The 25,373-nt window shown below is 43.1% G+C and overlaps 1 protein-coding gene across 4 annotated transcripts in view; it reads left to right on the top strand.

The window, feature by feature from the left end:
- The first annotated feature begins 13,212 nt into the window (after nt 1-13,212).
- RBM33 (RNA binding motif protein 33) overlaps nt 13,213-25,373 on the top strand; it is a 149,565-nt gene continuing 137,404 nt past the window's right edge. For all 4 annotated transcript variants that reach the window (XM_077808377.1, XM_077808376.1, XM_077808379.1 and 1 more), the window contains exon 1: nt 13,213-13,454. In XM_077808377.1, the coding sequence (XP_077664503.1) occupies nt 13,430-13,454 (25 nt within the window). In that variant the 5' untranslated portion in view covers nt 13,213-13,429. The remainder of the gene's footprint in view (nt 13,455-25,373) is intronic.

Below are 25,373 nucleotides of genomic sequence, written 5' to 3'. Positions count from 1 at the left end.
TGGGAATTGCCTACTGCTGCTTTCAAGTCATGCAGCATTCTCTGCACTCTAAATGAAGGTTGACAGCAGAAAAGGCAGAGCCGTACTTCCAAGGAAAAGCATTACAGAAGGATCAAGCTTGCATATCATTAGGTTGCCATTGAATTATAATACAGAATGACAGTGGACACACAGTTGGAGCTTCCACCACTATTTTCTTGAATTGAGCAACTGTGTACTGTGAGAGTGAACATTTTAGATTTGGGAAGGTCCCGTCACAGAGTGGTCTGACTGAAGAAAGCCCACTTTTTATATCAAATTCATGTACCAAGTAACTCTGTGTTGAAACTAATCTAATTAAAGGGTTCTCATCTGGTTTACAAGTCGTTAAGAATGAACAGATCAGCAGAATGCACTACAGACTACAGAAGCAGTTAGACAATATGTTTTTCCTGGAATAAAAATTGGAACTCCAGACACCTGTTGGGTCAGATCGTCATCTAGAGTAAATCGACATAGCTCAATTGACTTTCGTGGAACTGTGCCAGTTTTCACCAGCAGAGATCTGTCCCATTGTCTCCTCATCAGCAGGAGTTACAGAATGGGATGTAATAAGAAAAGGTGAGTTTGTGATTAGAACTTCCTCTGAGGCAACAAACTCAAGTCACACAATCATTTTTCGAAGTGGCAAAAAAAAAAAAAAACAATAAAAATTGCTCACAAGGCAGTTGCTGAAGGGTAGCTGGACCAAGAGAGAATAATCCAAGCTCAGCTCCTGCAGCTCCAGGTCTAAACAGATATGTGAGTCATCGTCTTTAGCTGTATATACATTTTAATTCACACCTTTCCAGCCACTCGTTGCGTCTGTGTGCATATTTTTTTAAAAACGAATCAATTGCCCAGAAAAGGTGTCAACACTGGAAATAAGATCCTTTGGTTACTGAGCAGACACCAAACAGCATGGGCAAGCTTACCAGACAATTTGACCCTAGTGTAACCTGGAGGTGCATACCTCATGGAGAGAAGGTGTCAGGAATAATTCCTCCAGTGGCTTCCATTGCAGTGTGACCCCTCCACGCCCCGTGACTTCAACCACAAACTAGCCCTTAGTCTCTTTTCTTTGCTTATGGCTTTGTGGCATTTGTCATGCTGCCCCCTATGCTGTCTGGATTGTCATTTACCAAGTGTCCTCTCCTTCAGGTTCCTCCTTAAAACCTCACTCCTCCCTCAGCATTAATATGCCTTCAACCTCCATCTGAAGTGTGATCTTGTGTTTTTCTCATTTAGACTGTGAGCTCGTCAGGGCAGGGATAATGTCTTTGCATTTGTGAAGTGAAGGGTAAATTCAGGATACTACAGAAATGTTGTGTAATACTAACATTAATGGGCCAGATCCTCAACTAGCATAAATTGTCTTAGCTTCATTGACTTCAGTGAAATTCAGCTCACACAAACTGAGGATCATACCCAATAATTTTACACAATTGCCTTCAAAGTAAAGGGTTCTGCAAGAACTATCTAATACTACTTCTTCTGAACTTCCTGACACAGTGGGACAAATTCATTCCAGGAATAACCACTACACCCCAAGATAAGCAATGAATTTGGCTCACTTAAGGACCTAGCCCAGGGGTGGGCAAACTATGGCCCTTGGGCCGGGTCCAGCCCATCAGGCCTTTTAATCTGGCCCTCGAGCTCCCGCTGGGGACTGGGATCAGGGGCTTGTCCCACTCCAGCGCTCCAGCTAGGGAGCGGGCCGAGGGCTTGCTGCATGGCTCCTGGAAGCAGCAGCATGTCCCCCCTCCAGCTCCTATGCTTAGGGGCAGCCAGGGGGCTCTCTGCACACTGCCCCCACCCCAAGCGCCACTCCCCACAGCTCCCATTGGCCAGGAACTGTGGCCAATGGAAGCAGCAGGAGTGGCACTTGCGGATGGGGCAGTGCGCAGAGCCACATGGCTAGCACCGCACCTCTGCATAGGAGCCATAGCTGGGTATGCTGCTGCTTCTGGGAGCTGCGGGGATGGCGCCTGTGGATGGGGCAGTGCGCAGAGCCACCTGGCCATGCCTCCGCGTAGGAGCCAGAGGGGGGACATGCTGCTGCTTCCTGGAGCTGCTTGAGGTAAGCACTGCCCAGAGCCTGCACCCCTGAGCCACGCCCCACGCCCCAACTCCCTGCCCCAGTCCTGATCCCTATCCTGCCCTCTGAACCCCTTGGTCCCAGCCGGAACACCCTCCTGCACCCTAAACCCCTCATCCCCAACTCCACCACAGAGCCCACACCTCCAGCCAGAGCCCTCACCCCCCCCTGCACCCCACTCCCCTGCCCCATCCCGGAGCCCCCTCCCACACCCTGAACTCCTCATTTCTGAGCCCACCCCAGAGCCCGCACCCCCAGCCCAGAGCACCCTCCTGCACCTCAACCTCCAATTTTGTGAGCATTCATGGCCCACTGTACAATTTTTACACCCAGATGTGGCCCTCAGTCCAAAAAGTTTGCCCACCCCTGCCCTAACCCCTTGAAGATAATGGGAAGATTCTTTTTGAACTCAAACTTCAGACCAGGCCCTCAATCTCCACCTGAATGGATGTCTTGATACATTGGAAATAAAATCTACAGGCCCTGTCACTTTCACTTAATGAAGGACAATGGCAACATTCCTTCTCATTATAATCTTCCGATAAAAACCCATCACAATCTTTACTGAACACTAAACTATCAAGTGTTGCAAGAAAAGGCAACAACACAGAACTTAAAAATATAAAGGTCCTTTTAATTAAAGATTTAAAACAGCAAGAAGGCACCAACGCCTTTGTCTTATCTCTCAGATAAAGACCTCTTGGGCTAAGCTTGGCAAATCCTTATCTGACAGATAAAGGACCACTATGATGGGCCTTATCGCTTAATTGAATCGTAATACTATGAACAATGAAGTCAATAATTTGTTATACAAGAGAGCACTTCAGATTGTGTCTGTATTGGACAAAGCATGTCCATTGGCTCTCTGTATTGTGGATGGTGTAATGGGTCATGTTTTGTAACCTGTTCCTGGGCAGGAAGGAACTGATTATAAACAAAGCTTAATGTGGATAGCCAGTGATAAATAAATCTACTGGATTGACCAGATAAATGAAAGACCCCCAGGAAGAAACTGATTTGACATATTAAGGGCCTGATCCTGCCAGCCCTTCATGTGTGGACGGATGTCAAAGGGGGCTCTGCATATAGAACATTTGTAGGATCTGGCCCAGCCAAAATGCAGAGCCAGCTCACCAGCACAATGTAAAAGTGAATATATCCCTAAATAATTTTTAAAACATTGTGAAATCAATTAAACAAACATAGTCAATGAGAACAGACACCCAGGGGTGAGTCCTGATAGTAAGTAATAGGAGTACAGTTCACATCAGTGTAATATTGATGTCTACGTACACCAGTGTGAGAGGAGAATTAAGCCAATAACATATATCAGTAGTGTTTACACAACAACAAATACCATACTACAGTGGTTTTCAACCTGTGGTCTGCAGATGCCGGGCAGTCCACAGACTATGTCTAAGTATTCCAAAGGGGTCCGCATCTCCTTTTGATATTTTCTAGGGGTCAGCAAACAAAAAAGGGTTGAAAACTACTGCCCTAGTATCAAGATTCCTTTTTTAAAATCAATCTTCCATGAACATCAAAGCCAACCCAAAGTTATCTTGTTTGCTACACAGACAAGTGTATTTTCAAAAAACTGTTTAATACTTGCAGTTCTTTACAAATAAACCCATTATTAAAATAAAGCACTGGCAAGATCTTTTCATTTATTTTTCATAGTATCAAATGCTCCTGTCAGCAGTGGAACCTCTAAGTGCACGTGCAAAATATCAAATAACATCCATTGTAAGGGACCAGGGCTTACACAGTCTGGCCCAGTGGTCACAGGTGTGCTTGTGTCCAAATGCTGACGACGGCCATAAGACAGTAGTCCGTGAGCAAGGGTCGGAAGAATCACTAGAGCCGGGTTCAATAAGCAAGAGTCAGGGTTAGAGTCAGGCCTGGGACAGAAACCAGAAGTAGTACCAGGCTGGAATCAGAAGGCAAGAGTCAGAGATCAGAAGACAAGATGTGCTCAGGAGTCACAACAGGCCAGAAGGCCGTGTGGATGCCAACACAACCTCCTGGGGCACCCTCCAGGGTTAAATAGTGTACTTGACCAATCAGAGGGCCACAGGCTGCAGTAGAAAGACCCTGAGACATGAGGCCTGGCATAAGGGGCCTGGTATGAACCTGAGGCCTGAACTAAAGTAGTAGTCAGGCCCTGCTAATAAAACCAAAGTTAGCAAAAATTAGGCTGAGAGTAGAAGTCAGACCCTGCTATAAAACGTGCCTGCTTGCAAGTTCACAGAAATGTGCAAGAACAGGCCTGGCATTGCAAAAACACACACATTCCTAAGAAGTGCTAGGCACAGGACACTCGTGCAAACACATTCCATAAGGGCATGGGCGGGGGGCATAATAGGCCAGGGGAGACTAAGCTTCCGCTAACCCAGGCCACCCATGCAGAAGAGTGGTACCAGAACACCCTGCTACAGGGTTATGGTGTAAACACATTCCTCGAAGACGATACAAGGACACACTGACCCTCTCGTAAAGATAAGGTTAAGATGACAGGGTGATGAATAGAGATGTTTTGATCGAACCAACATGTACAAGGTAAAGGGTTGTAACTAGCTATGTTAGAGGGGCAATATGTAACTTGCTTGTATCAGTGTATAAAAGGGAGGCTCAGAGGGTGTGTCTTTGGCCAGCCGAGAGCGGAGTGGAAGTCCTGCCATTCACTGAGCTGAGTCCATTGTCACTGGCATACATCCCTTAGTATCCCTTGAGAGTCTGTCGGGTGCTATTAATGTGCTTCATTGACAATAAATCTGGCCAGGTGCCTTCGCTTCTAAACCACGTCTTGTGGTCTTATTGGGCAGTTCAGTTGGAGCCTGCTCTATGGGCTCTCTGGCCAGAGCCAGTGCAGCACAGAGAGAAAACACAGGCTACTGTCTAAGTACACAGGCTACTGTCATTCTGGACCCTTTGGGCAGTACTTCCTGCAGCACCCAACTTCTACAGTGTTGCCTGGATATGGGTCTGCCTGCTGTCCTAGGAGTGTCAGCTGTCCCAGGCTCCACAGACCTGGGTTCTAGTCACACAGATCCTTACATTACCCTTCTTCAGGGGTGCCCCACTGGTGGGCCTGGTTTGTCCAGGTGGTCCTGATGAAAACTTTTGACCAGGTCAGGGACATGGACATGGACAGCAGGTTCCCAGGTGTGCTCTTCAGGACCTTAGCCCTCCCAATCAACTAGGTAGTACAGCTTCCCCCTCTGCAGTTTAGAGTTGAGCTAGCATGGACTATATATTGCTCATGCCTTTGGACTTCGACTGGTGGGGGTGGCTGTTGGGACCAGTCAGGAGAGAGGCTCTCTGTGTAAGGCTTCAGGAGAGATACATGGAAAACAGGGTGCATTTTAAAGGATCGAGGGACCTGCAATTTGAAGGTGATGGGGTTGATTTGCTGACAAAGCTGGAACAGTCCAGAGTCTGGCTTGTGGGATGTCCTGTTTGTACGGAGATATTTTGCTGCAAGCCAGACCTTCTGACCCATGGTGAGAGCTGGGCCTTCCTGGTGTTGATGGTCTGTATAATGCTTGTAGTCACTTTTTGTATCTTTGAGGTGGTCCTTGAGCTCCTCCTGGATTTGATGAATTCACTGGATCCAGCCGGCAGTTGCTGGATTCAGGACCGCTGTTGGAAAGGCCGGATGGAAGTGAGGATGGAACCATAATTTGCAAAAAAGGTAATCTACCCCATGGAGGCATAATTGGTAGCTTTGTGTGAGAACTCGGCATGAGGATGGAGGGAGAACCAGTTACCTTGATGGTAGTTGAGAAAGCACCTTAGATATTGTGTTAATACTTGGTTCACCCCCTCTGTCTGCCCATCTGGCTGGGGATGTGATGCAGAAGACGTAAAAGGCTGAATGTCCATTAACCAGAACATTTCATGCCAAAAGCATGTGACAAACTGTGGGCCCCAGTCTGAGTTGATATGGTCCAGAAGCCCATGAAGATGGATCACATGCACCACTAGGAGCTGAGCCATTGTTTCAGCAGAGGCAGGCGGTCACAGGGATGAAGTGTGCCATTTTGGTCAGTTGGTCTATAACAGTCAAGACTACTGTGTAGCTGAACAAAAGTGGGATGGGGCATAGGTGGTCTGGCCTAGTGGTCACAGCTGGCTAGTGCCCACACATCAAGGACAGCCATAAGACAGTAGTCCATGAGCAGTGGTCATAAGAATGGCTAGAGTCAGGTTCAGTAAACAAGAGTCAGGGTCACAGTCAGGCCGAGATTGGAGACCACACATCAGAGGTAGTACCAGGCTGGAATCAGAAGGCAAGAGTCAGGGTCAGAGCCAGGCTGGAGTCATAGACCAGAGATTGGAAAACAGGATGTGGTTGGGAGTTGCAGCAGGTCTGAAGTCTATGTGGATTGCCCAGGGTTAAATAGTGCACTTGACCAATCAGAGGGCTGCTGGGTTCGGTGTCACAGTCTGGAGCAGCACGCAACTGTGAGTGCCTTCTTCAGGGCAGACTGTCAAAAACAGAGCAGTCACCCCAAACTGGTGGCATGTTCTATAATTAGATTTCACCAAGCCAGGAACAAATGTCAACTCTGGATCACTATACCAGTCTTACCATAGAGTCACAGACAGTCAGTCCCCTTAGACTCTCCAGTCTATCTTGCCAGATTGGCAAGCTGGACTTAGTGATAAATGGCCAGTCACACCAAAAATCACAAAACATTCAGGTTGCTTCCAGTCCCAAGAGACCAGTCACTTACCCCAAATCAACTGGTACTCGAGATATTACAAAGACAATCCCTGTAGCCAATCTTGTAATAAACTATCTAAAGGTTCATTAACTAGGAAAAAGAAATAGAAGAATTATTTACAGGTTAAAGCTAGCAAACATGTACACACGAATGAGTTACCATCTAGGATTCCTAAAGATGACAGAGATGTGGTAATCTGTCATTTCAGAATGTCTTTCAAGGTGCACCCAGGGGGCGCCCGTAGTGAGCTCTGCCTTTGTTTAATGTCTCTGGCCCTGTGACAGTTCAAATAGCAACGAGATGATCAATTTTCTGGTGACTCTGTTTTATCTTTTACTTTTGGCCTTCCAGCCCATGAGACGAGCTCCCTTGCACATAGCATTTCCAAGGTGTGACAGGGCCATTCACCAATCCTTTGTATTGTGACAAAGCGGAAAAGAAAGGGCACAAACAAGAAAGGTCACAACAGTCCAGCCAACAACTATGTCTCCACCAAGATTACATCAGTCACTTCTGTGAGAAAATCTGCAGGGCACAAAATGGGCTCCCCATCCACTTAAAAATGAGCCAATGAACCCCCTTACCAGACATCATCCTCGCATCGAGAGATAGCGGAAGATTTTTAACAAGTCCGATCTCCTCACTACCGTATACAAGCCCTGATTGATTTCAGCTGGCATTGGATCAGACCAATAGACACGTGTAAATTGATTTCAGTAGGCATTGGATCAGACCAATAGACACCTGTAAAAAGAACAACCTTGCACACCTTATCAGGTGTGTATTGAATCCAGAATTTCTCATCAGGTACACATCGGTACAGTGTGAATATTGTGGGCTTATCTGCAGCAGGTGCAACAGAATGTTTACTTGGTCATGTGGCATTGTCATGACAGCCAGGGATGCACATACAGAATGCATCTTGTGGTTTACTTTCTGCATTGGAAGAATTGCAGGCTGGGGCTGGAATTAACCTTGTTTAGAAGAAGGTTGCCAAGAGCTCAGACACCATTTTGAAAGGAAATGACATGTCCAGGCTTATGATTTAAGGGCTGACAAGCTGGGTCTAAGGATGGGGCATTCATCTATCTCAGCCCGGAGAGATAAGAGATCAAAAGCCATATGTATTTGTTCTGGTAGACAAATGGGTACTTGAATACAAGTTCCTAAGGAGGGAAGCTGTGGTAAGAATATATCTTAGCATAATACATTAGTTAGAGAATTGGCATTCATTTGCTGTTGATAAGATTGAAATTAAACTAAGAAAAATAAAACAACAAAGTGTTGTTTTATGGTAATTATTTTTGAAAGCCTGATTCATCTGCACTTTTTTTATGGATGTAGGTGCTTACTGCACAAACACTGTCAGACTTGAAAACAAATGTGTATATATCTTCCCCTTCTTTCCCTCTTTACCTTGTGCTTATTCTCGTTAACCTCCACAAAGTAATTTGAACAAAAAGGGAAGGAAAAAATAACGTGACTGCTCCAAAACAGTCTACTAATCACCTTAGACAGATCTCTTAGAGAAAACCCTTAACCCCAAAACTATGCCACCAGAAAAACAATAAAGGTTATTGTTGGGGTAGTGACTTTATTACCTCCCTAGCTCTTATATAGCACTCTTCATCACTAGGTCTAAATTGCTTTACAAAAAGAGGTCAGTATGATTATCCCCATTTTACAAAATGGGAAACTGAGGCACAGAGAGGCAAAGTAACTTGCCAAAGGTCACCCAGCAGGCCAGTGGGAGAGCCAAGAGTAGAACCCAGATTCCCAGTCCAGTGCTCTGTCCACTAGGCCACATAATTTTCCATAGCTATGATTAATCCACCTAAAAGATGATCTGCCATATTCCCAGGTCACGGTCAGCTAAAAACTCTAGAAGCCATGGCGACAACACATGATTTTCATTAAACTCTCAGTGATATTTAAGAATTCGCTCTTCTATACTGGTTTTCATCTATAGATCTCAAACTGTGTTGAGAAGTATCTTTAACCCCATTTTACAAATGGGGAAACTGAAGCTCAGGGTCTTCATACAATGTAAGTACTATACACAGTTAAGTACTACAACTACAATCCTAAATAACAGCAGAGGTAGAGAGAAAAACTGAGAGATGTACAGTAGGAAAGAGAAAAAAGATAGAGACGAAATGTGCTGGAGAGTCAGTGAGTTCTATAGATACAGGGAAGCTGTGTTGGATAATGACAGACATGGAGGAAAAAACTCCTTCCACCAGCAGTGATAAGGAGGGCTGGAGAGGGGATTGGATATTTTTCTTAAAAAAATATGCTCTGATTCAAACAGGAATTAATTAATTCAGGGAAGTTCTGTGGCCCGTGTTATACAGGAGGTAAAACTAGATTACCACAGTGGTCCCTTCTTGGCCTTTATAATCTATGAATCTATGAGATCAGCACTAGATAAGCATAAAGCAAAGGAAACGGGGCAGAGGCAGTCAAGGTTCAGGCAATCCAGGAGATGCGTCTGAAAGAATCATGGTAATTCAGAAGAAAGTCTTAAGGACTTTGAGCCTGGAGAGTCCTGATGAAAAATAAAGAGCATTTACAGTAGCTTGATATCAAAGATGAAGGACCACAACCTCACTTAAGGGAAAGTCTCAAGGAAAGAGAATGGTACTAGTAGAGCAATGCCTGCAGCCACAGTTTTATTAAATGCAAATTCTATGCTAAGGCACAGTAAAAATCATAAGTCAGGAGGAGATACAGGCACCTGTCTGGACAAGGCTCAAGACAAAGATCTGAGAGATCATCATGGCCTGAATCATCAAAAGCTTTAAAAATCAACAGCACAAACTTGAGGTCAATGTAAAGAGCACAGGGTGAATATCGTAGGATAATGGCTGTTCAAAACAATCAGCAAACATGTTGCTGCATTCTGACCAAGTTGTGAATGATACAAGCGTGCCGCCAAAAGCCAGAGGCAGTGGGAATGATGGTAATTAAACCTTGTAGTATGAGGGCATGCATTACTTTTGCAAAGTTGTCACAAGGTAAATAGGGGAGGAGCCTGCACAAAATATGCAACTGGAAAACACCATTGTAGAATAGCTGACACATGGCTTTCCACGAAAAAGGTCATGCTTAATACTGTTACCAGGATTCTTAATCTTCCTTTGCATATCATCAGCAAAAAGATGATGCTCTACCTTATGTTCTGAAATGATCTCAAGAACCAATGATACAAATCTCTCATTGATGAGCCATTGTCCCCCATTGCCACAGATTGACTTTTGTCTTTTGTTTTTGTTGCCTATGCACTGTCCCACTTGTGGGATGCATGCACTAGTGCAACTGGGGTTCAGAAACCTTCAAGAGATGGCCTCTTTGTGCCATCAGAATAGTGTCAAGTGCCCAAAGCAGGATGAAAAACTTAGACCCTAGTGTGATATCAGTTTAATATAAATGTTTGTTTAGCCCTCTATATGTCTGGTGTAGTATAACTCAATGAAAACATTTAATATACAGTGCTGTTCATTAAAAGCAATCAAACTGGTAGAAAAAGACTGAAAACAATCATTGCCAATTTATACATTGATGCTATGTCCTCACTTTGAATACTGTTTTCACTGAACACAATTCTCCATCTCAGAAATAGAAGAGGTTCAGAGAAAGCCTGCAAAAATTATTAGCAGCATGAGCAGACTTGCATCTTGTAATAGCTTTTCATTAGGGGTCACTGATGCAATCATAAAACCTTTCCTTAAGGAGAGTAGGCAGGTTTAATTCACTTTCTTGTTTGGAGGGAAACTTCAATGAGTTTCCTTTTGTGTTGCAAAGCATCTACACAAAAAGAAGGCTGACACCAAGATGTACTGGCCCCATTGAAGTCAATAGGAGTTTTGCCATTGATTTCAGTGGGGCCAGGATTTTACCTTCTGACTCCATACAATTCAATCTGAAGGATTGCGTTAAAGTACCAGCAAGCAGTTCCTGCAGAAGGACTGTGTGTTAAAATGCAGTGAATTTTTGGCTGCAAGTCTGGGTGTGTCCCTGGAAAGAGACAAAAAGTCAGTCTCTAATCATTATGACTGAGACGAAAATCTCAAAAACGAGACTGAACTTACAAATTTACATTGGCATAACTACATTGCTCAGGGGTGTGAAAAATCCACACTCCTGATTCATCCTAAATAAGAGTTGCACCGACCTAATCCCCAGTGTAGACAACACAGTCTATGTTGATGGGAGAGCTTCTCTCGTTGACATAGCTACTGCCTCTTGCAGAAGTGGATTAATTAAACTGCCAGGAGAAGCTTTCCCATTGGCACTGCAGTGTCTTTACTAAGGTGCTACAGCCTTTTAGTGTAGACTTGCCCTCAGTGTAACTGATGCAGAGATAAGACTTGCACAGTAGCTCTCAGAGGTGTGAACTGTCCATTCATCTCAGTGGCAGCTTAGTCAGAAACCCTGTAGTGACCAACATAAGTGACCCCTCTTTGGTGTCACCAGTGGGTGGCATTTGGGAAATACAACTTTTTTCCCCCTCCAGCTAGGGAGCTGAGCCCAAGAATTCTGGCTGGGCCCATAGGCATATTCAAGCCCCAGAGTGAAGGAGCTAAACTCCAGAAGCCCATCTGCACAATCTACTGTGTAAATAGCATCTCATTTTGGTGACTTAATGGGTGGCATTTATTTTGTGGGTGGAGCTTACAGGAGTACTGCCACCTTTTTTTCACCCAATCTGAGCCCTAGGCAGGGGGGATGCATGATCTAGTTCAGGGGTTCTCAGACTTTTGTACTGGTGACCCCTTTCACATAGCAAGCCTCTGAGTGCAACCCCCCTTATACATTAAAAACACTTTTTAATATATTTAACATTATTATAAATGCTGGAGGCAGACAGCTCGCGACACCCCATGTAATAACCTCACGACCCCCTGAGGGGTCCTGACCCCCATTTTGAGAACCCCTGACCTAGTTGGTCTTTTCCATTTCTAAGTACTAGCACAAGTGCTAGAAAAGATTTGTGGAAGCATTATAAAATTATCAGCTCAGACACAAAATCTGTTTTCAAATCTCAGTGCAGGCACTCAAATTGGCACCGGTCAGGCCTCAGTTTGGAGTACCGTGTCCAATACTGGGTTACACACTTTAGAAAAGATATGGACAAACTGGAGCAAGTCCAAAAAACAACAAAAATGATAAAAGGTTTAGAAAACCTGACGTATGAGGAAAGCCAAAAAAACTGACCAAGTTTAGTCTTGAGAAAACAAGACTGAAGGGGAACTAATAATAGTCTTTAAATGACAAGGGCTGTTATAAAGAGGATGGTGATCAATTGTTCTCCATGTCCACTGAAGGTAGGACAAGAAGTAATCTGCAGCAAGTGACATTTAGGCAGGTTAGCTATTAGGAAAAACTTTCTAATTATAAGGATAGTTAAGCACTGGAACAAGCTTCCAAGGGAGCTTGTGTAATCTCCACCACTGAAGACTTTTAAGACCAGGCTGGACAAACATCTGTTAGGGATGATCTTGATTTAGTCCTGCCTCAGCACAGGGGGTGAGAGCTGATCTCTCGAGGTCCCTTGCAGCCACTGTTCCCTCTAAGCTGTGCGCGTGCACACAGATCCTAAACCCCGTGCACACGGTGAAACACTGCGCACACAAAAATTTGCACAGAAGCACAATTTGCAGAGAAGCAATTTTTTGCACACACGGCCTGTCAAAAATGAGAGGGCACACTGCTTGCAGCCCTACATTGCTATGATTCCCTGGTCGGATTTCTGCACAGGATCCCTGACGTGCCACCAGGGCCCATCGGTTGCCTGGGCAGGTGGGTGCAGCATCTTGCCAGCCCAGCTTGCAGCACTCCCTGCTCTCTATCAGGCAGCGCAGGTGTGCCTGTCCTAGGCCCTGCACCTGCTAGGGTCTAGGTTTGCCTCCACTCTGAGCAGCGCCGCGCACCGCCGTGCCGCACCACTCCCCTCCAGCGAAGCCAGTGCGCACGCCCCAATGAAGCACGCCTTTGGCCCACCACGCACCCTAAAGCAGCTCTCCTCCAGCCCAGAGCGAGCAGCCCTTTGCGCATGCGCACTGAAGCCCGCAGCTTTGCCTCCAGCATCCCCCGCCGCAGATACACGCCTGTCCAGTAGACTGCGGCGTACGTCACCAAGATCGGCGCCGTCACTTTTGGCGCATGCGCTTTGCGTCTCAGTCAGTCTGTTTTTGTATTTCCGGCCGAGGCAAGTGCGGCGCATGCGCCCATCGTGACAGCCTCGGCGCGGTCTTCCTCAGCCAGCCAACCAGTGGCCTTTCTTCGCCTTCCACTCTCAGAGGGAAGGGTTGGCCCTCCACTATCCCATGATGCGGTGCGGCCGCGACCCCCAGCCGTCAGTGGCGGCCGCCATGTTGTGTTAGTTTGTTGTTCTCTTGCGGCTGGTGGTACAGAGCAGGCGGCGGGAGGGCGGAGTACCCTCGCCCCCTGCAGCCGGGCGCCGAGCGGGGTTTGCGTCCGAGGCCTTCCCCCCACTCCGAGCCCTCATTGCAGCTGCGGGAGGCACCGCCAGGAGCGGGCACCGCCAGGAGCGGCCGCCGCCCGGGCAGGAGGAGGCGCCATGGCTGCTGCCTTGGGAGGAGCAGGTAGCTGAGACCTGCGGTGCGACTGCCTGGCGAGAGGGCGTGGGCAGCAGGGGCGCTAGGAGTTATGGTGGAGGCCAGCGGCCTAGGGGGACTGCAGGGGAGCTGACGAGAGCTCTGGCCGCGGGGGCTGGAGGGCTTACGGCGCTGAAGGGGGCCTGCAGGTGGCGTCGATGGGGGCTTATCTACCCCTTCCCTGTGGGGTGTCTCCTGTCGTTTCCCCAATCAGAAGCGCTGGGGAGTGAAATTGACTCGGTTCTGGTCAGTTTCGCGGCTGCTCCTCAGGCTTCGAATAACTGACCAGGCCCCTCAGTTGCTCTTCTGATGCCTGGGAAAATTGTGGGCAGCAGCCAGGGGGCTGGTGTGGGAAGCCTCCTGAAGGCCTCACTGCTTCACGTTTAGAAAGATCTTTTTCCATTCGTAAGGGTTGCACACTTTTACAAAATGAAAGTTTCTATAGTTTGTGTTTTTAGCACTCTCTTGCCAGGAAAGAGCAGTAAATCTCATTGGCACAGCAGATTTACCAAGCTCTGGACTAGATGGGACCTAATGGGTCATAGAATCATAGAATACCAGGGTTGGAAGGGACCTCAGGAGATCATCTAGTCCAACCCCTGCTCAAAGCAGGACCAATCCCCAATTTTTGCCCCAGATCCCAAATGGCCCCCACAAGGATTGAACTCACAACGCTGGGTTTAGCAGGCCAATGCTCAAACCACTGAGCTATCCCTGCCCCCATTTTCATCCATTTTCATCTCATATTTTTATTCAGAGGCTTTTATTCCAGTGGCATTCGTATGTGACCACTTCCCCAGTAATAACTTATCCTAAAAACCACCTTGTGAGGTAGTTATCCCTATTATACAAATGGAGAACTGAAGCATAGGCAGATTAATTAACTTGCTCATAGTCACATAGAAAATGTGTGACACAGCCAAGATTTCAACTCCAGAACTCTTACCACTTGGCCATTCTTCCTTGAGTTGTATGAGTCTATAAAATTAAAATAGCGTATTGGTTTGTCTTGTCCTATTCTAAATGTCTCAAGCAATATTTTGCATATCTACAAAATGCAATTTTTTAAGAGTTAAAGATGGAAAAGATATGCTGGGTCACATCTAATCAGTTCTTCAGAAAAGTATAATGTAAAAAACGTATTCAACTTTTCCCTGCTCTGTAGCTCTTGGGAATCAGTTTCATTAAGAAATGTACTTGTATTTAAATACTTTTTTTTACAGTTGGGTTAGCTGATAGGATGCTGCCTCTTTGGCAGAAACAATGGCAAGTTATGATTATCATTAGCACTAATTATGAGCAAACCCAGTTGGGAGCAAGATTTACTCACAAGTAACTGTCATAGTGCTGAACATGACTTATCCTTGTTTACACAGATAAGTCAGGTAACATCATGTTGACCAATTATTAAAAAGGATGTAAACATAATTAAAGTTCCTAGTGAAGATAAGCCCTTAAAAGAAAATGATTGTCAATGTTTAATTGTTAAAAATTGAAAAAGTGGGGAGGATTTTGGGGTAGGATCAGAATGCGAGCAACACTGGTACAAGTATACATGATTGTAAATACCTTTGAGGGCGTCAAGTTTTAATGGTTTCAAATATTGTTTTGGATGTTTTTTTTTTAAATCTACTTGAGGTGACTAGATGAAAGAAACTAGTGCATTTGTTATGTGAAAGTGAACTCTGAAAACTTGGGTTCTGTTACTGAGGTTTTTAAAATTCACACTGTAAAAACACTTGATATTTTGTGGAAAGGAAAAATATGTCGTCTTTAGGTGTATTTAAAAACTCTCACAATCTTCATGGGCATCCTTTTGTGTGAAAACGTGTCCATGACAGTCAAGATCAGGGAGCTGGAGTTGATCGAAATGTTGTTTGAAGCTACAGGTATATTATTATTTGTCTTACTGTAGTGCCTAGGAGCCCTAGTCATGGACCGGGACCCCATTGTGCTAAGTGTGGTTCAAAAAAATGTTTGTTCAGCGTCAGCATTGTGTTCAGCAATGAACAGAGGTTGGGAAGATGTGGTCCTTGTCCCTGTGAGCTTACAATATAGACTATGTATTACTTTAAAAAAAAAAAAAAAAAAGTGTTGCTCATTGAAATAGTTCTCCTGATGTAATATTCTAGTGTAGACAAAAGTGCACATAAAGACTATCTCAATGTAGCTAGTAGAGGTGAACCCCTGGTTAGGGGGGTTGTTAAATATATTATTCAATATTCCAAACTGCTAGATGCTTTAATGTACAAATAAAAACACGTAGTCCCTTTCTGAAGAGTTTACAATGTAATTTTAAACATATTTCACAGTAGTAAACTGTAGGCCAGAGGATGTGGTGAGGAAAAACAAGGAACTCAACAATGATATATAGTTACTCAACTTAGGTATGTGCACATCTTAGTTGGTCAGTTTTAAAAAAAAATATGCAATAATGTTGTAGATTCAATTCTTGTTCCCATCGCAGAATTGAGTTTAAGGAATGAGGAGAGGTGATCTAGAATAGGATGGCCACTTCCTGTGTTGGGGGTGATACAATAATTAGACAGAGATGGTTGTGGGAGAAATGAATAGGTTGTGGCATCAAGGATGGTGATATTAGCTGGGTAGACAATAAAGGACAATGTTGGTTGCTGTGACTTTGAAAGTAAAGATAAAAGTTGAAACTTGATGTGGGGAAGAAATGGGGAGCCAGTGAAGGGGTGCAAAGAGGGAGTATCAAATGGTCAGAACTGGTGAGGCAGATAACTTTAGCCAAGTGTATTTTATGTGGACTGTAAGGGAGGTGATGTCTCAAGGAAACTCTGGAGGAAAAGGTTATAGTAGACAGGTTGGGTTTGGATGAGAGTCGGAGCTCTTTGGATAGAGAAGGGTTGGACCTATGAGAGAGAGAACATAATTTCTTCCACTAGCACTCTAGCATCCTTCCCTTCATCTTTGTATGTTGTTAGCCATTGCACAATTCAGAGGTGTACTACAAATTCTCCTGAACCCTGCACAGGTCCAGTTAAAATTGTTTGTCTCACTTCACTGTAACTTAATTTCTCTTGACAATAAAAGGCAAAACCTAGAGAGAGATTTGTTTTTTGTGCAGTCAAATGGGCTGAGTCCTGGATATTGTTGGGTACATAAGATGCATGCTACTTTGTCATGCTGTCTGACAGTTTGCCATTACTGTGTGTGTTCCATTTTGGCTATATTGAAACTATATTGACAAGGGCCTACAGAAGTTAGGGTTTTGAAAATTACACTGACCTGAGGCCAGGACTAATAAGGTAATAACATTACCACTTTGAGGGGCTAGTGGCAGATAGTTTTCAAATTTTTATGGCTAAAACCAACTCTTTTCATACCTTTAGAAAGCTGTCCTTTGAAAGTCATACCATTCTGATTAGTATTCATAAAGTGCCAATGACTTCAGAGGGAGTATCTCAATGAGTAAGTGCTCACACAAGCATAAGGATTGCACAATTTGGCCCTGAATGAGTGTACTGCAGATATTTTTGTCTCTTTAGTTCATACAAACCATAATTTTATGTAATAGTCATTTGACAAAATAAAGCTATGTTAAATTATGCACAGTTCTGCATGTGGTATTTATTGACATTCTTTTCTGTTTTTTTGTTTTGTTTTTTAAAGTCTTAGAGATCTGTTATCAATCGACTTAATGATTTGCTACAGAAGACATTGTTTATGGCAAATAACTAGCAAAGAATATTAATAATGGTACATTGTCAGGGATTATGCACTGCTCTCTTGCTGATCATTGATCTAGGACCAGTGTTTGGAAAAACTGCTAGTTCACAACAATTTTTCTAAGCCCTGCCAGGTAAAAGAGAATGGAACTTAAAGAAAAATATATTCATGTAATTCTGATAAGCTGAGATGGGAGAAGAAACAGCTAAACAGTTTTAACAGCCCTTGTCTCACAAAGACTAGACACTAAAGTTCTACATGATCTGAAAACAGGTTCCAGATTTTGAAAAAGTAGCAGCACTGGTTAGACTCTAGCAGTTGTCAAAATAGCTGATGCAAGGTCATATTGAATTAGCCTGGAAAGATCGTACAATAATTGAGTTTTTCAGCTTTCTCTCCACGTTAACAAAAACTTCCTGCCAGAAACAGTGCCAGCTTGGTTAGTTTGTTAAAATACCCGTTGAGGAAGCAGTTAACTAAACATAGAAGCAATTAAGAAAATACTTCTTGCCTACTGAACATTGGATCATATTGTAGGATATAATTTTTCTCCTGACTTTTACTTACGATTTTTGGACAAGGGGGAAATTGACAAGGTTTTTTGATTTAATAAAATAATGGGATGTTATATGGTATCAAATTCTTGTACTTTGACCAGCAGTAATGAGAAGCATTGAAATGAAATGAAACATACAGGGTGGATTGATTTAAATGAAAATGATTTAAATCATGGTTTTAAATTTAGTTTAGCATTTGTACTTTTTAGTTATTTTCCTAAAGAAGAGTTGATTCTAATTGGTTGGTAAGGATTAAAACATTCAATTGCAATTGAATGTAGCGTCTGCATTAAATTTGGTGCTTTTTTCTGCTAACCAAGAAGATCTTTTATAGCTACACACATTTATTTAAGCAGTTGTATAGCTTAACTTACATTTTATTCAGATGCTTAATTTTTACATTTTTATTATGTTAGAAAATGATGTTTCTTATTTACTAGGTGATTTTTTTTACTTATGATTTGTCAAGGTCTATTTGGATGAAAATTTAAAATTTAATTAAAATACACAAAAGCAGCATTTTAAAATTGTTTATTAGTGAAATAAAACTAGCTGAAATGTGCTGGGTATGTAAGAAAAAAAGATTTATCAAATTTATTAAAACATGTTTAAAACTAACTGATATATTAAACAAAGTATTATCTTGTAGTTACAGAGTAACAGCCGTGTTAGTCTGTATTCGCAAAAAGAAAAGGAGTACTTGTGGCACCTTAGAGACTAACCAATTTATTTGAGCATGAGCTTTCGTGAGCTACAGCTCACTTCATCAGATGCATACCGTGGAAACTGCAGCAGACTTTATATATACACAGAGAATATGAAACAATTACCTCCTCCCACCCCACTGTCCTGCTGGTAATAGCTTATCTAAAGTAATCGTCAGGTTAGGCCATTTCCAGCACAAATCCAGGTTTTCTCACCCTCCACCCCCCCCCACAAATTCACTCTCCTGCTGGTGATAGCCCATCCAAAGTGACAACTCTTTACACAGTGTGCATGATAATGAAGTTAGGCCATTTCCTGCACAAATCCAGGTTCTCTCACTCCCTCACCCCCCTCCAAAAACCCACCCCCATACACACACAGACTCACTCTCCTGCTGGTAATAGCTCGTCCAAACTGACCACTCTCCAAGTTTAAATCCAAGTTAAACCAGAACATCTTGGGGGGGGGGAGGAAAAAACAAGAGGAAATAGGCTACCTTGCATAATGACTTAGCCACTCCCAGTCTCTATTTAAGCCTAAATTAATAGTATCCAATTTGCAAATGAATTCCAATTCAGCAGTTTCTCGCTGGAGTCTGGATTTGAAGTTTTTTTGTTTTAAGATAGCGACCTTCATGTCTGTGATTGCGTGACCAGAGAGATTGAAGTGTTCTCCGACTGGTTTATGAATGTTATAATTCTTGACATCTGATTTGTGTCCATTTATTCTTTTACGTAGAGACTGTCCAGTTTGACCAATGTACATGGCAGAGGGGCATTGCTGGCACATGATGGCATAAATCACATTGGTGGATGTGCAGGTGAACGAGCCTCTGATAGTGTGGCTGATGTTATTAGGCCCTGTGATGGTGTCCCCTGAATAGATATGTGGGCACAACTGGCAACGGGCTTTGTTGCAAGGATAAGTTCCTGGGTTAGTGGTTCTGTTGTGTGGTATGTGGTTGTTGGTGAGTATTTGCTTCAGGTTGCGGGGCTGTCTGTAGGCAAGGACTGGCCTGTCTCCCAAGATTTGTGAGAGTGTTGGGTCATCCTTTAGGATAGGTTGTAGATCCTTAATAATGCGTTGGAGGGGTTTTAGTTGGGGGCTGAAGGTGACGGCTAGTGGCGTTCTGTTATTTTCTTTGTTAGGCCTGTCCTGTAGTAGGTAACTTCTGGGAACTCTTCTGGCTCTATCAATCTGTTTCTTTACTTCCGCAGGTGGGTATTGTAGTTGTAAGAAAGCTTGACAGAGATCTTGTAGGTGTTTGTCTCTGTCTGAGGGGTTGGAGCAAATGTGGTTGTATCGCAGAGCTTGGCTGTAGACAATGGATCGTGTGGTGTGGTCAGGGTGAAAGCTGGAGGCATGCAGGTAGGAATAGCGGTCAGTAGGTTTCCGGTATAGGGTGGTGTTTATGTGACCATTGTTTATTAGCACTGTAGTGTCCAGGAAGTGGATCTCTTGTGTGGACTGGACCAGGCTGAGGTTGATGGTGGGATGGAAATTGTTGAAATCATGGTGGAATTCCTCAAGGGCTTCTTTTCCATGGGTCCAGATGATGAAGATGTCATCAATATAGCGCAAGTAGAGTAGGGGCTTTAGGGGACGAGAGCTGAGGAAGCGTTGGCCCCGCAGTATGCCAACATTTTTATGGCTGATTTAGAACAACGCTTCCTCAGCTCTCGTCCCCTAAAGCCCCTACTCTACTTGCGCTATATTGATGACATCTTCATCATCTGGACCCATGGAAAAGAAGCCCTTGAGGAATTCCACCATGATTTCAACAACTTCCATCCCACCATCAACCTCAGCCTGGTCCAGTCCACACAAGAGATCCACTTCCTGGACACTACAGTGCTAATAAACGATGGTCACATAAACACCACCCTATACCGGAAACCTACTGACTGCTATTGCTACCTGCATGCCTCCAGCTTTCACCCTGACAACACCACACGATCCATCGTCTACAGCCAAGCTCTGCGATACAACCGCATTTGCTCCAACCCCTCAGACAGAGACAAACACCTACAAGATCTCTGTCAAGCTTTCTTACAACTACAATACCCACCTGCGGAAGTAAAGAAACAGATTGATAGAGCCAGAAGAGTTCCCAGAAGTTACCTACTACAGGACAGGCCTAACAAAGAAAATAACAGAACGCCACTAGCCGTCACCTTCAGCCCCCAACTAAAACCCCTCCAACGCATTATTAAGGATCTACAACTTATCCTAAAGGATGACCCAACACTCTCACAAATCTTGGGAGACAGGCCAGTCCTTGCCTACAGACAGCCCCGCAACCTGAAGCAAATACTCACCAACAACCACATACCACACAACAGAACCACTAACCCAGGAACTTATCCTTGCAACAAAGCCCGTTGCCAATTGTGCCCACATATCTATTCAGGGGACACCATCACAGGGCCTAATAACATCAGCCACACTATCAGAGGCTCGTTCACCTGCACATCCACCAATGTGATTTATGCCATCATGTGCCAGCAATGCCCCTCTGCCATGTACAATGGTCAAACTGGACAGTCTCTACGTAAAAGAATAAATGGACACAAATCAGATGTCAAGAATTATAACATTCATAAACCAGTCGGAGAACACTTCAATCTCTCTGGTCACGCAATCACAGACATGAAGGTCGCTATCTTAAAACAAAAAAACTTCAAATCCAGACTCCAGCGAGAAACTGCTGAATTGGAATTCATTTGCAAATTGGATACTATTAATTTAGGCTTAAATAGAGACTGGGAGTGGCTAAGTCATTATGCAAGGTAGCCTATTTCCTCTTGTTTTTTCCTACCCCCCCCCCCCAGATGTTCTGGTTTAACTTGGATTTAAACTTGGAGAGTGGTCAGTTTGGACGAGCTATTACCAGCAGGAGAGTGAGTCTGTGTGTGTATGGGGGTGGGTTTTTGGAGGGGGGTGAGGGAGTGAGAGAACCTGGATTTGTGCAGGAAATGGCCTAACTTCATTATCATGCACATTGTGTAAAGAGTTGTCACTTTGGATGGGCTATCACCAGCAGGAGAGTGAATTTGTGTGGGGGGTGGAGGGTGAGAAAACCTGGATTTGTGCTGGAAATGGCCTAACCTGACGATTACTTTAGATAAGCTATTACCAGCAGGACAGTGGGGTGGGAGGAGGTAATTGTTTCATATTCTCTGTGTATATATAAAGTCTGCTGCAGTTTCCACGGTATGCATCTGATGAAGTGAGCTGTAGCTCACGAAAGCTCATGCTCAAATAAATTGGTTAGTCTCTAAGGTGCCACAAGTACTCCTTATCTTGTAGTTAGTGAATTGAACTGCTTGTTTCTAGGTCAACATTTTCTTCAAGATTTTAGAACTAGTAAAACTCATCCTTTCACACCTAATTTTTATTCATAGGTTGGAGAGGAAAACAAGGTTTCCTGCTTTTTCACCTCCCAGTTGGTTTCTTAACTCTAATTGAAATGAACAGTTGATTCAACCTAAATGAAAACATAGTGTCTGCATCTGCAGAAGAGCTACTGCTGTCAAAAACTGGTTTAGCACTTCAACCAGTGTTGGTTCCAGGTGCTTAGTGACTTCCACCAGTTTAGTGGTCTGACTTTCTTTAAACTGGGCATCAAACACGTACGGTTACTATTTTTTAAATTAATTTAAATGATTTTAGTAAATTTAGACCTTAAGGTAGATTGTCGTAGTTTCAAATTTAATTTTAATTAGGTTTATTTGAAACAATGTATTTCATTTAAATTTAAGAAGTCCAGTTGAAATAAAAAATGATTGATTTTTATCCCATATTGAAAACATACAACTTTCTTACTGTTGGAGGCTTGCAGTCTTTTTCTGTCTGGTATTGTGTGTGAGAGTGAGGGAGAATGGTGTGGTCAAATGTTTTGCTTGGATGAGAGGTTTTAGCCAAAGCTGATTGTTCTACCATTCAATCCAAGCTGATTCATCTACCACCCTAATGGGGTCTTTAAAGAGCAATTTTTAATTTTAGCCTAGTACACAAGGCCTTATGTATTTTACTGAAGTTTTTTTAAAAAGATGCTAGTAGATATGGAAAGAAAAATGAGATCTCCTTGCTCTGTGGAAACTTGTCCTCAGAAAATCCTTATGATTTTGTGTCCCTTTTAAGCAGGATAATACGTGTAAACATTACCTGCCATACAACACTCAGAATCAGAAAATAATCAATCTACCAAATTATGGAAATACGACTGTCAAACACATGTGACAGTGCTCCCATGTAATAGGAAAATATAATGCAAGAAAAAATATTGCCAGCAAAGTGAGCCTACTTTGTTAAAAAGAAAAGGAGTACTTGTGGCACCTTAGAGACTAACCAATTTATTTGAGCATAAGCTTTCGTGAGCTACAGCTCACTTCATCGGAGCTGTAGCTCACGAAAGCTTATGCTCAAATAAATTGGTTAGCCTCTAAGGTGCCACAAGAACTCCTTTTCTTTTTGCGAATACAGACTAACAAGGCTGTTACTCTGAAACCTGTCAGCTACTATGTTAAGAAACCTTAGTGCGTGTTAAGGAATTGATGTTGGCCAATTCCAGAGGGAGGCCAAACTTGTCTAATAAAATGCTGACTTTCAGCCAGTGTGTGTGCAATTTTGCACTGACTTCTTTCTTTGATAGCAGGGTTTCTTTTGTTGTAGCAATACAGAGTCAAACAATGGACCACTTTTTTCACTGATGTCCTTTTAAGTCTACCCTTCAATTGGGAAATCCTGGTATGTTTTAGCCCACAAATGTTCTTGTTTTCTTCCTGTGCCACCTGTGAAAATTAATGTAGAGTGCCGATGCCCTCAGTGAGTATCTTTCAGCCTTGCATCAAGTACCTGATATTATCCAGGGTGGTGAGGTGGGAAGAAGGAGAGAGTCATTTTGTTGACTCACTACCTACTGTAGGAGAGCTTCAGGCATGCATGTGGGCTGGTAGGAGCCACTTTTGCAGCAAGTTTTGTGGTTTCCTGTCAGACTGGGGTTTATTTTTTGTGCCTGATTTCTTCCTGCTGCTGTCTGAGAGTTGTGGAAAATGTTTGGCTGTCAGTCTTACACTACCTTGAATGATCTCTTACAGTATGTACTAATTAGTTATGCTAAACAAAAAAGTTTACTTTTGGTTGTATTGTGAGTTCCTGATATTCTAGTATTTTTTTCCTTTTTAGGCCTTCATATTTGTAGCTTCAGAAATGAAAAATGTATACTTGATTGTGACTTGCTGTTCTCCAAATAACACTGGTCATGCAATGAATGAAAAACCACTTTAATGTTTAATATCTTGCAAACCATAAATGTTAGAAATGAATGCTGTTCACAAGGGGTTCCTAAATTTCTTTCTATCATGACTCCGTTCTTGAGTACAGAAATACTTGTAACCCTCTTATTGGGCTCTTGTAACAATACATTTCAAAGTATTGAGTCAAATTTTGATAGTACCATGGTAATTTGTAACTCTCACTTTTGGTCTGTAGATTAATTTGTATTATGCTAGGCAAAGTACAAAAATGAAAGAATGGTCCCTTTTCCCCGAAGTGCTTATGGTCTAAATACATGAGACAACGAGAGACTATGACAGACAGACATGGGAGGCTCAAGATAAAAGTGTGACAGTCATGATTCTTGTATTAAGCAGTGTCTAGCCATTGTTGAGTCTTTGGTAAGAATCATAGCAGAGGCAACTTTAATGAGAGATTTGAAAGAGGATAATGTAGCTTTGTGGCTCTTTACAAGGAGTTCCTCTCATGGATAAGGGATGGCATGGGAGAAAGTGCAAAGATATTTAGAGGACACTGATGAGCGATAAAGGGACTAATGGATAATAAAGGCTGGTAGTGTTGGTAGAATGGAGGGAAAGGTCTTCAGTAGAAACTCTTGCTGGAATAGTAATGTTAATTATGGATGTGATTTTTTTGTTTGTTTGTTTTTTTTGTGGGGGGGACACACTTCTATGCCGGGAAAAGCCCTGGTATAGATTGTTATACCACAAAAGCACTTTTAAAATGGTATAATTTATTTTGCTCAGTATAAACTATACTGTCAAAAGCACCTTTTTTTGCTTATTAGAGCTGCATCTATAGTAGGAGAGGATTTGTCAGTGTAGTTGCCCCTTTTCTAGTGTAGACCAGGCTGAAGTAAAGGTTGATGGCAGAATACCAAGAAATAAGTAGGATGAAGTTAAGCCCCAAAGATCCATAGGGCTTATCTACACACAAAAGTTGGTTTTATTGCTTTAACTATACCGATATAGTTAAAGTGGTATAACTCCCCCGTGATGGGCATTCCCCTTTTTGTACGGAATAAGCTGTACTGGTATAAGGTACCTTTTTACTAGTATAACGTGCCCATGCTACGGGCTGTACCTGTAGAACTATTGGTAAAAAATCACACCCCAACTGACATGTTATATTAGTATAAAAACTGTGTAGAGTAGACCATGCCTGTGAGTGGGAAAATGGAGAGAGTGGTACGTAATCGGAGCTATAATTCAGGAAAATGGTCTCTGTAGCAATATTTGATTATATGGGGATCAAGATAGTATTTGTAAAGCTGGAAAGGAGGAGGTTTTAATGGTCAAGAAGCAAGATGATGTGAAGTCTTGGACAAGCAGAGGGCAGAGAAAACGCTGGATCTTGGATGCTATGGAGGAAAAAATATTAAAATGTAGATACTGCTTGGATGTAGAGTGCTGCACTAATATGCTAAGTAGTTGAGTTTGCTTGGTTAGGACCTTAAAAAGGGGTGTTTTGTTCCTTTGCCAGAAGAAATCTAGAAAAATTCCTTTTGCCTTTTATACCTCATCATGACTTGACTTTCATTGGGTCACAAGCTACTGAAACAATTTTAATGGCATGGGAAAGTATAATGACTACCATTTTAGTTTGAAAACTGTTGTATTAGTGATGACTGCCCTAGCTGAGTTTTGATTAT

Source organism: Eretmochelys imbricata, chromosome 2 (assembly GCF_965152235.1).
Source record: "Eretmochelys imbricata isolate rEreImb1 chromosome 2, rEreImb1.hap1, whole genome shotgun sequence".
NCBI lineage: Eukaryota > Metazoa > Chordata > Testudines > Cheloniidae > Eretmochelys > Eretmochelys imbricata.
The sequence above is the reverse complement of the archived record's forward strand: the minus strand, read 5'-3'. Positions and strand labels throughout refer to the sequence as shown.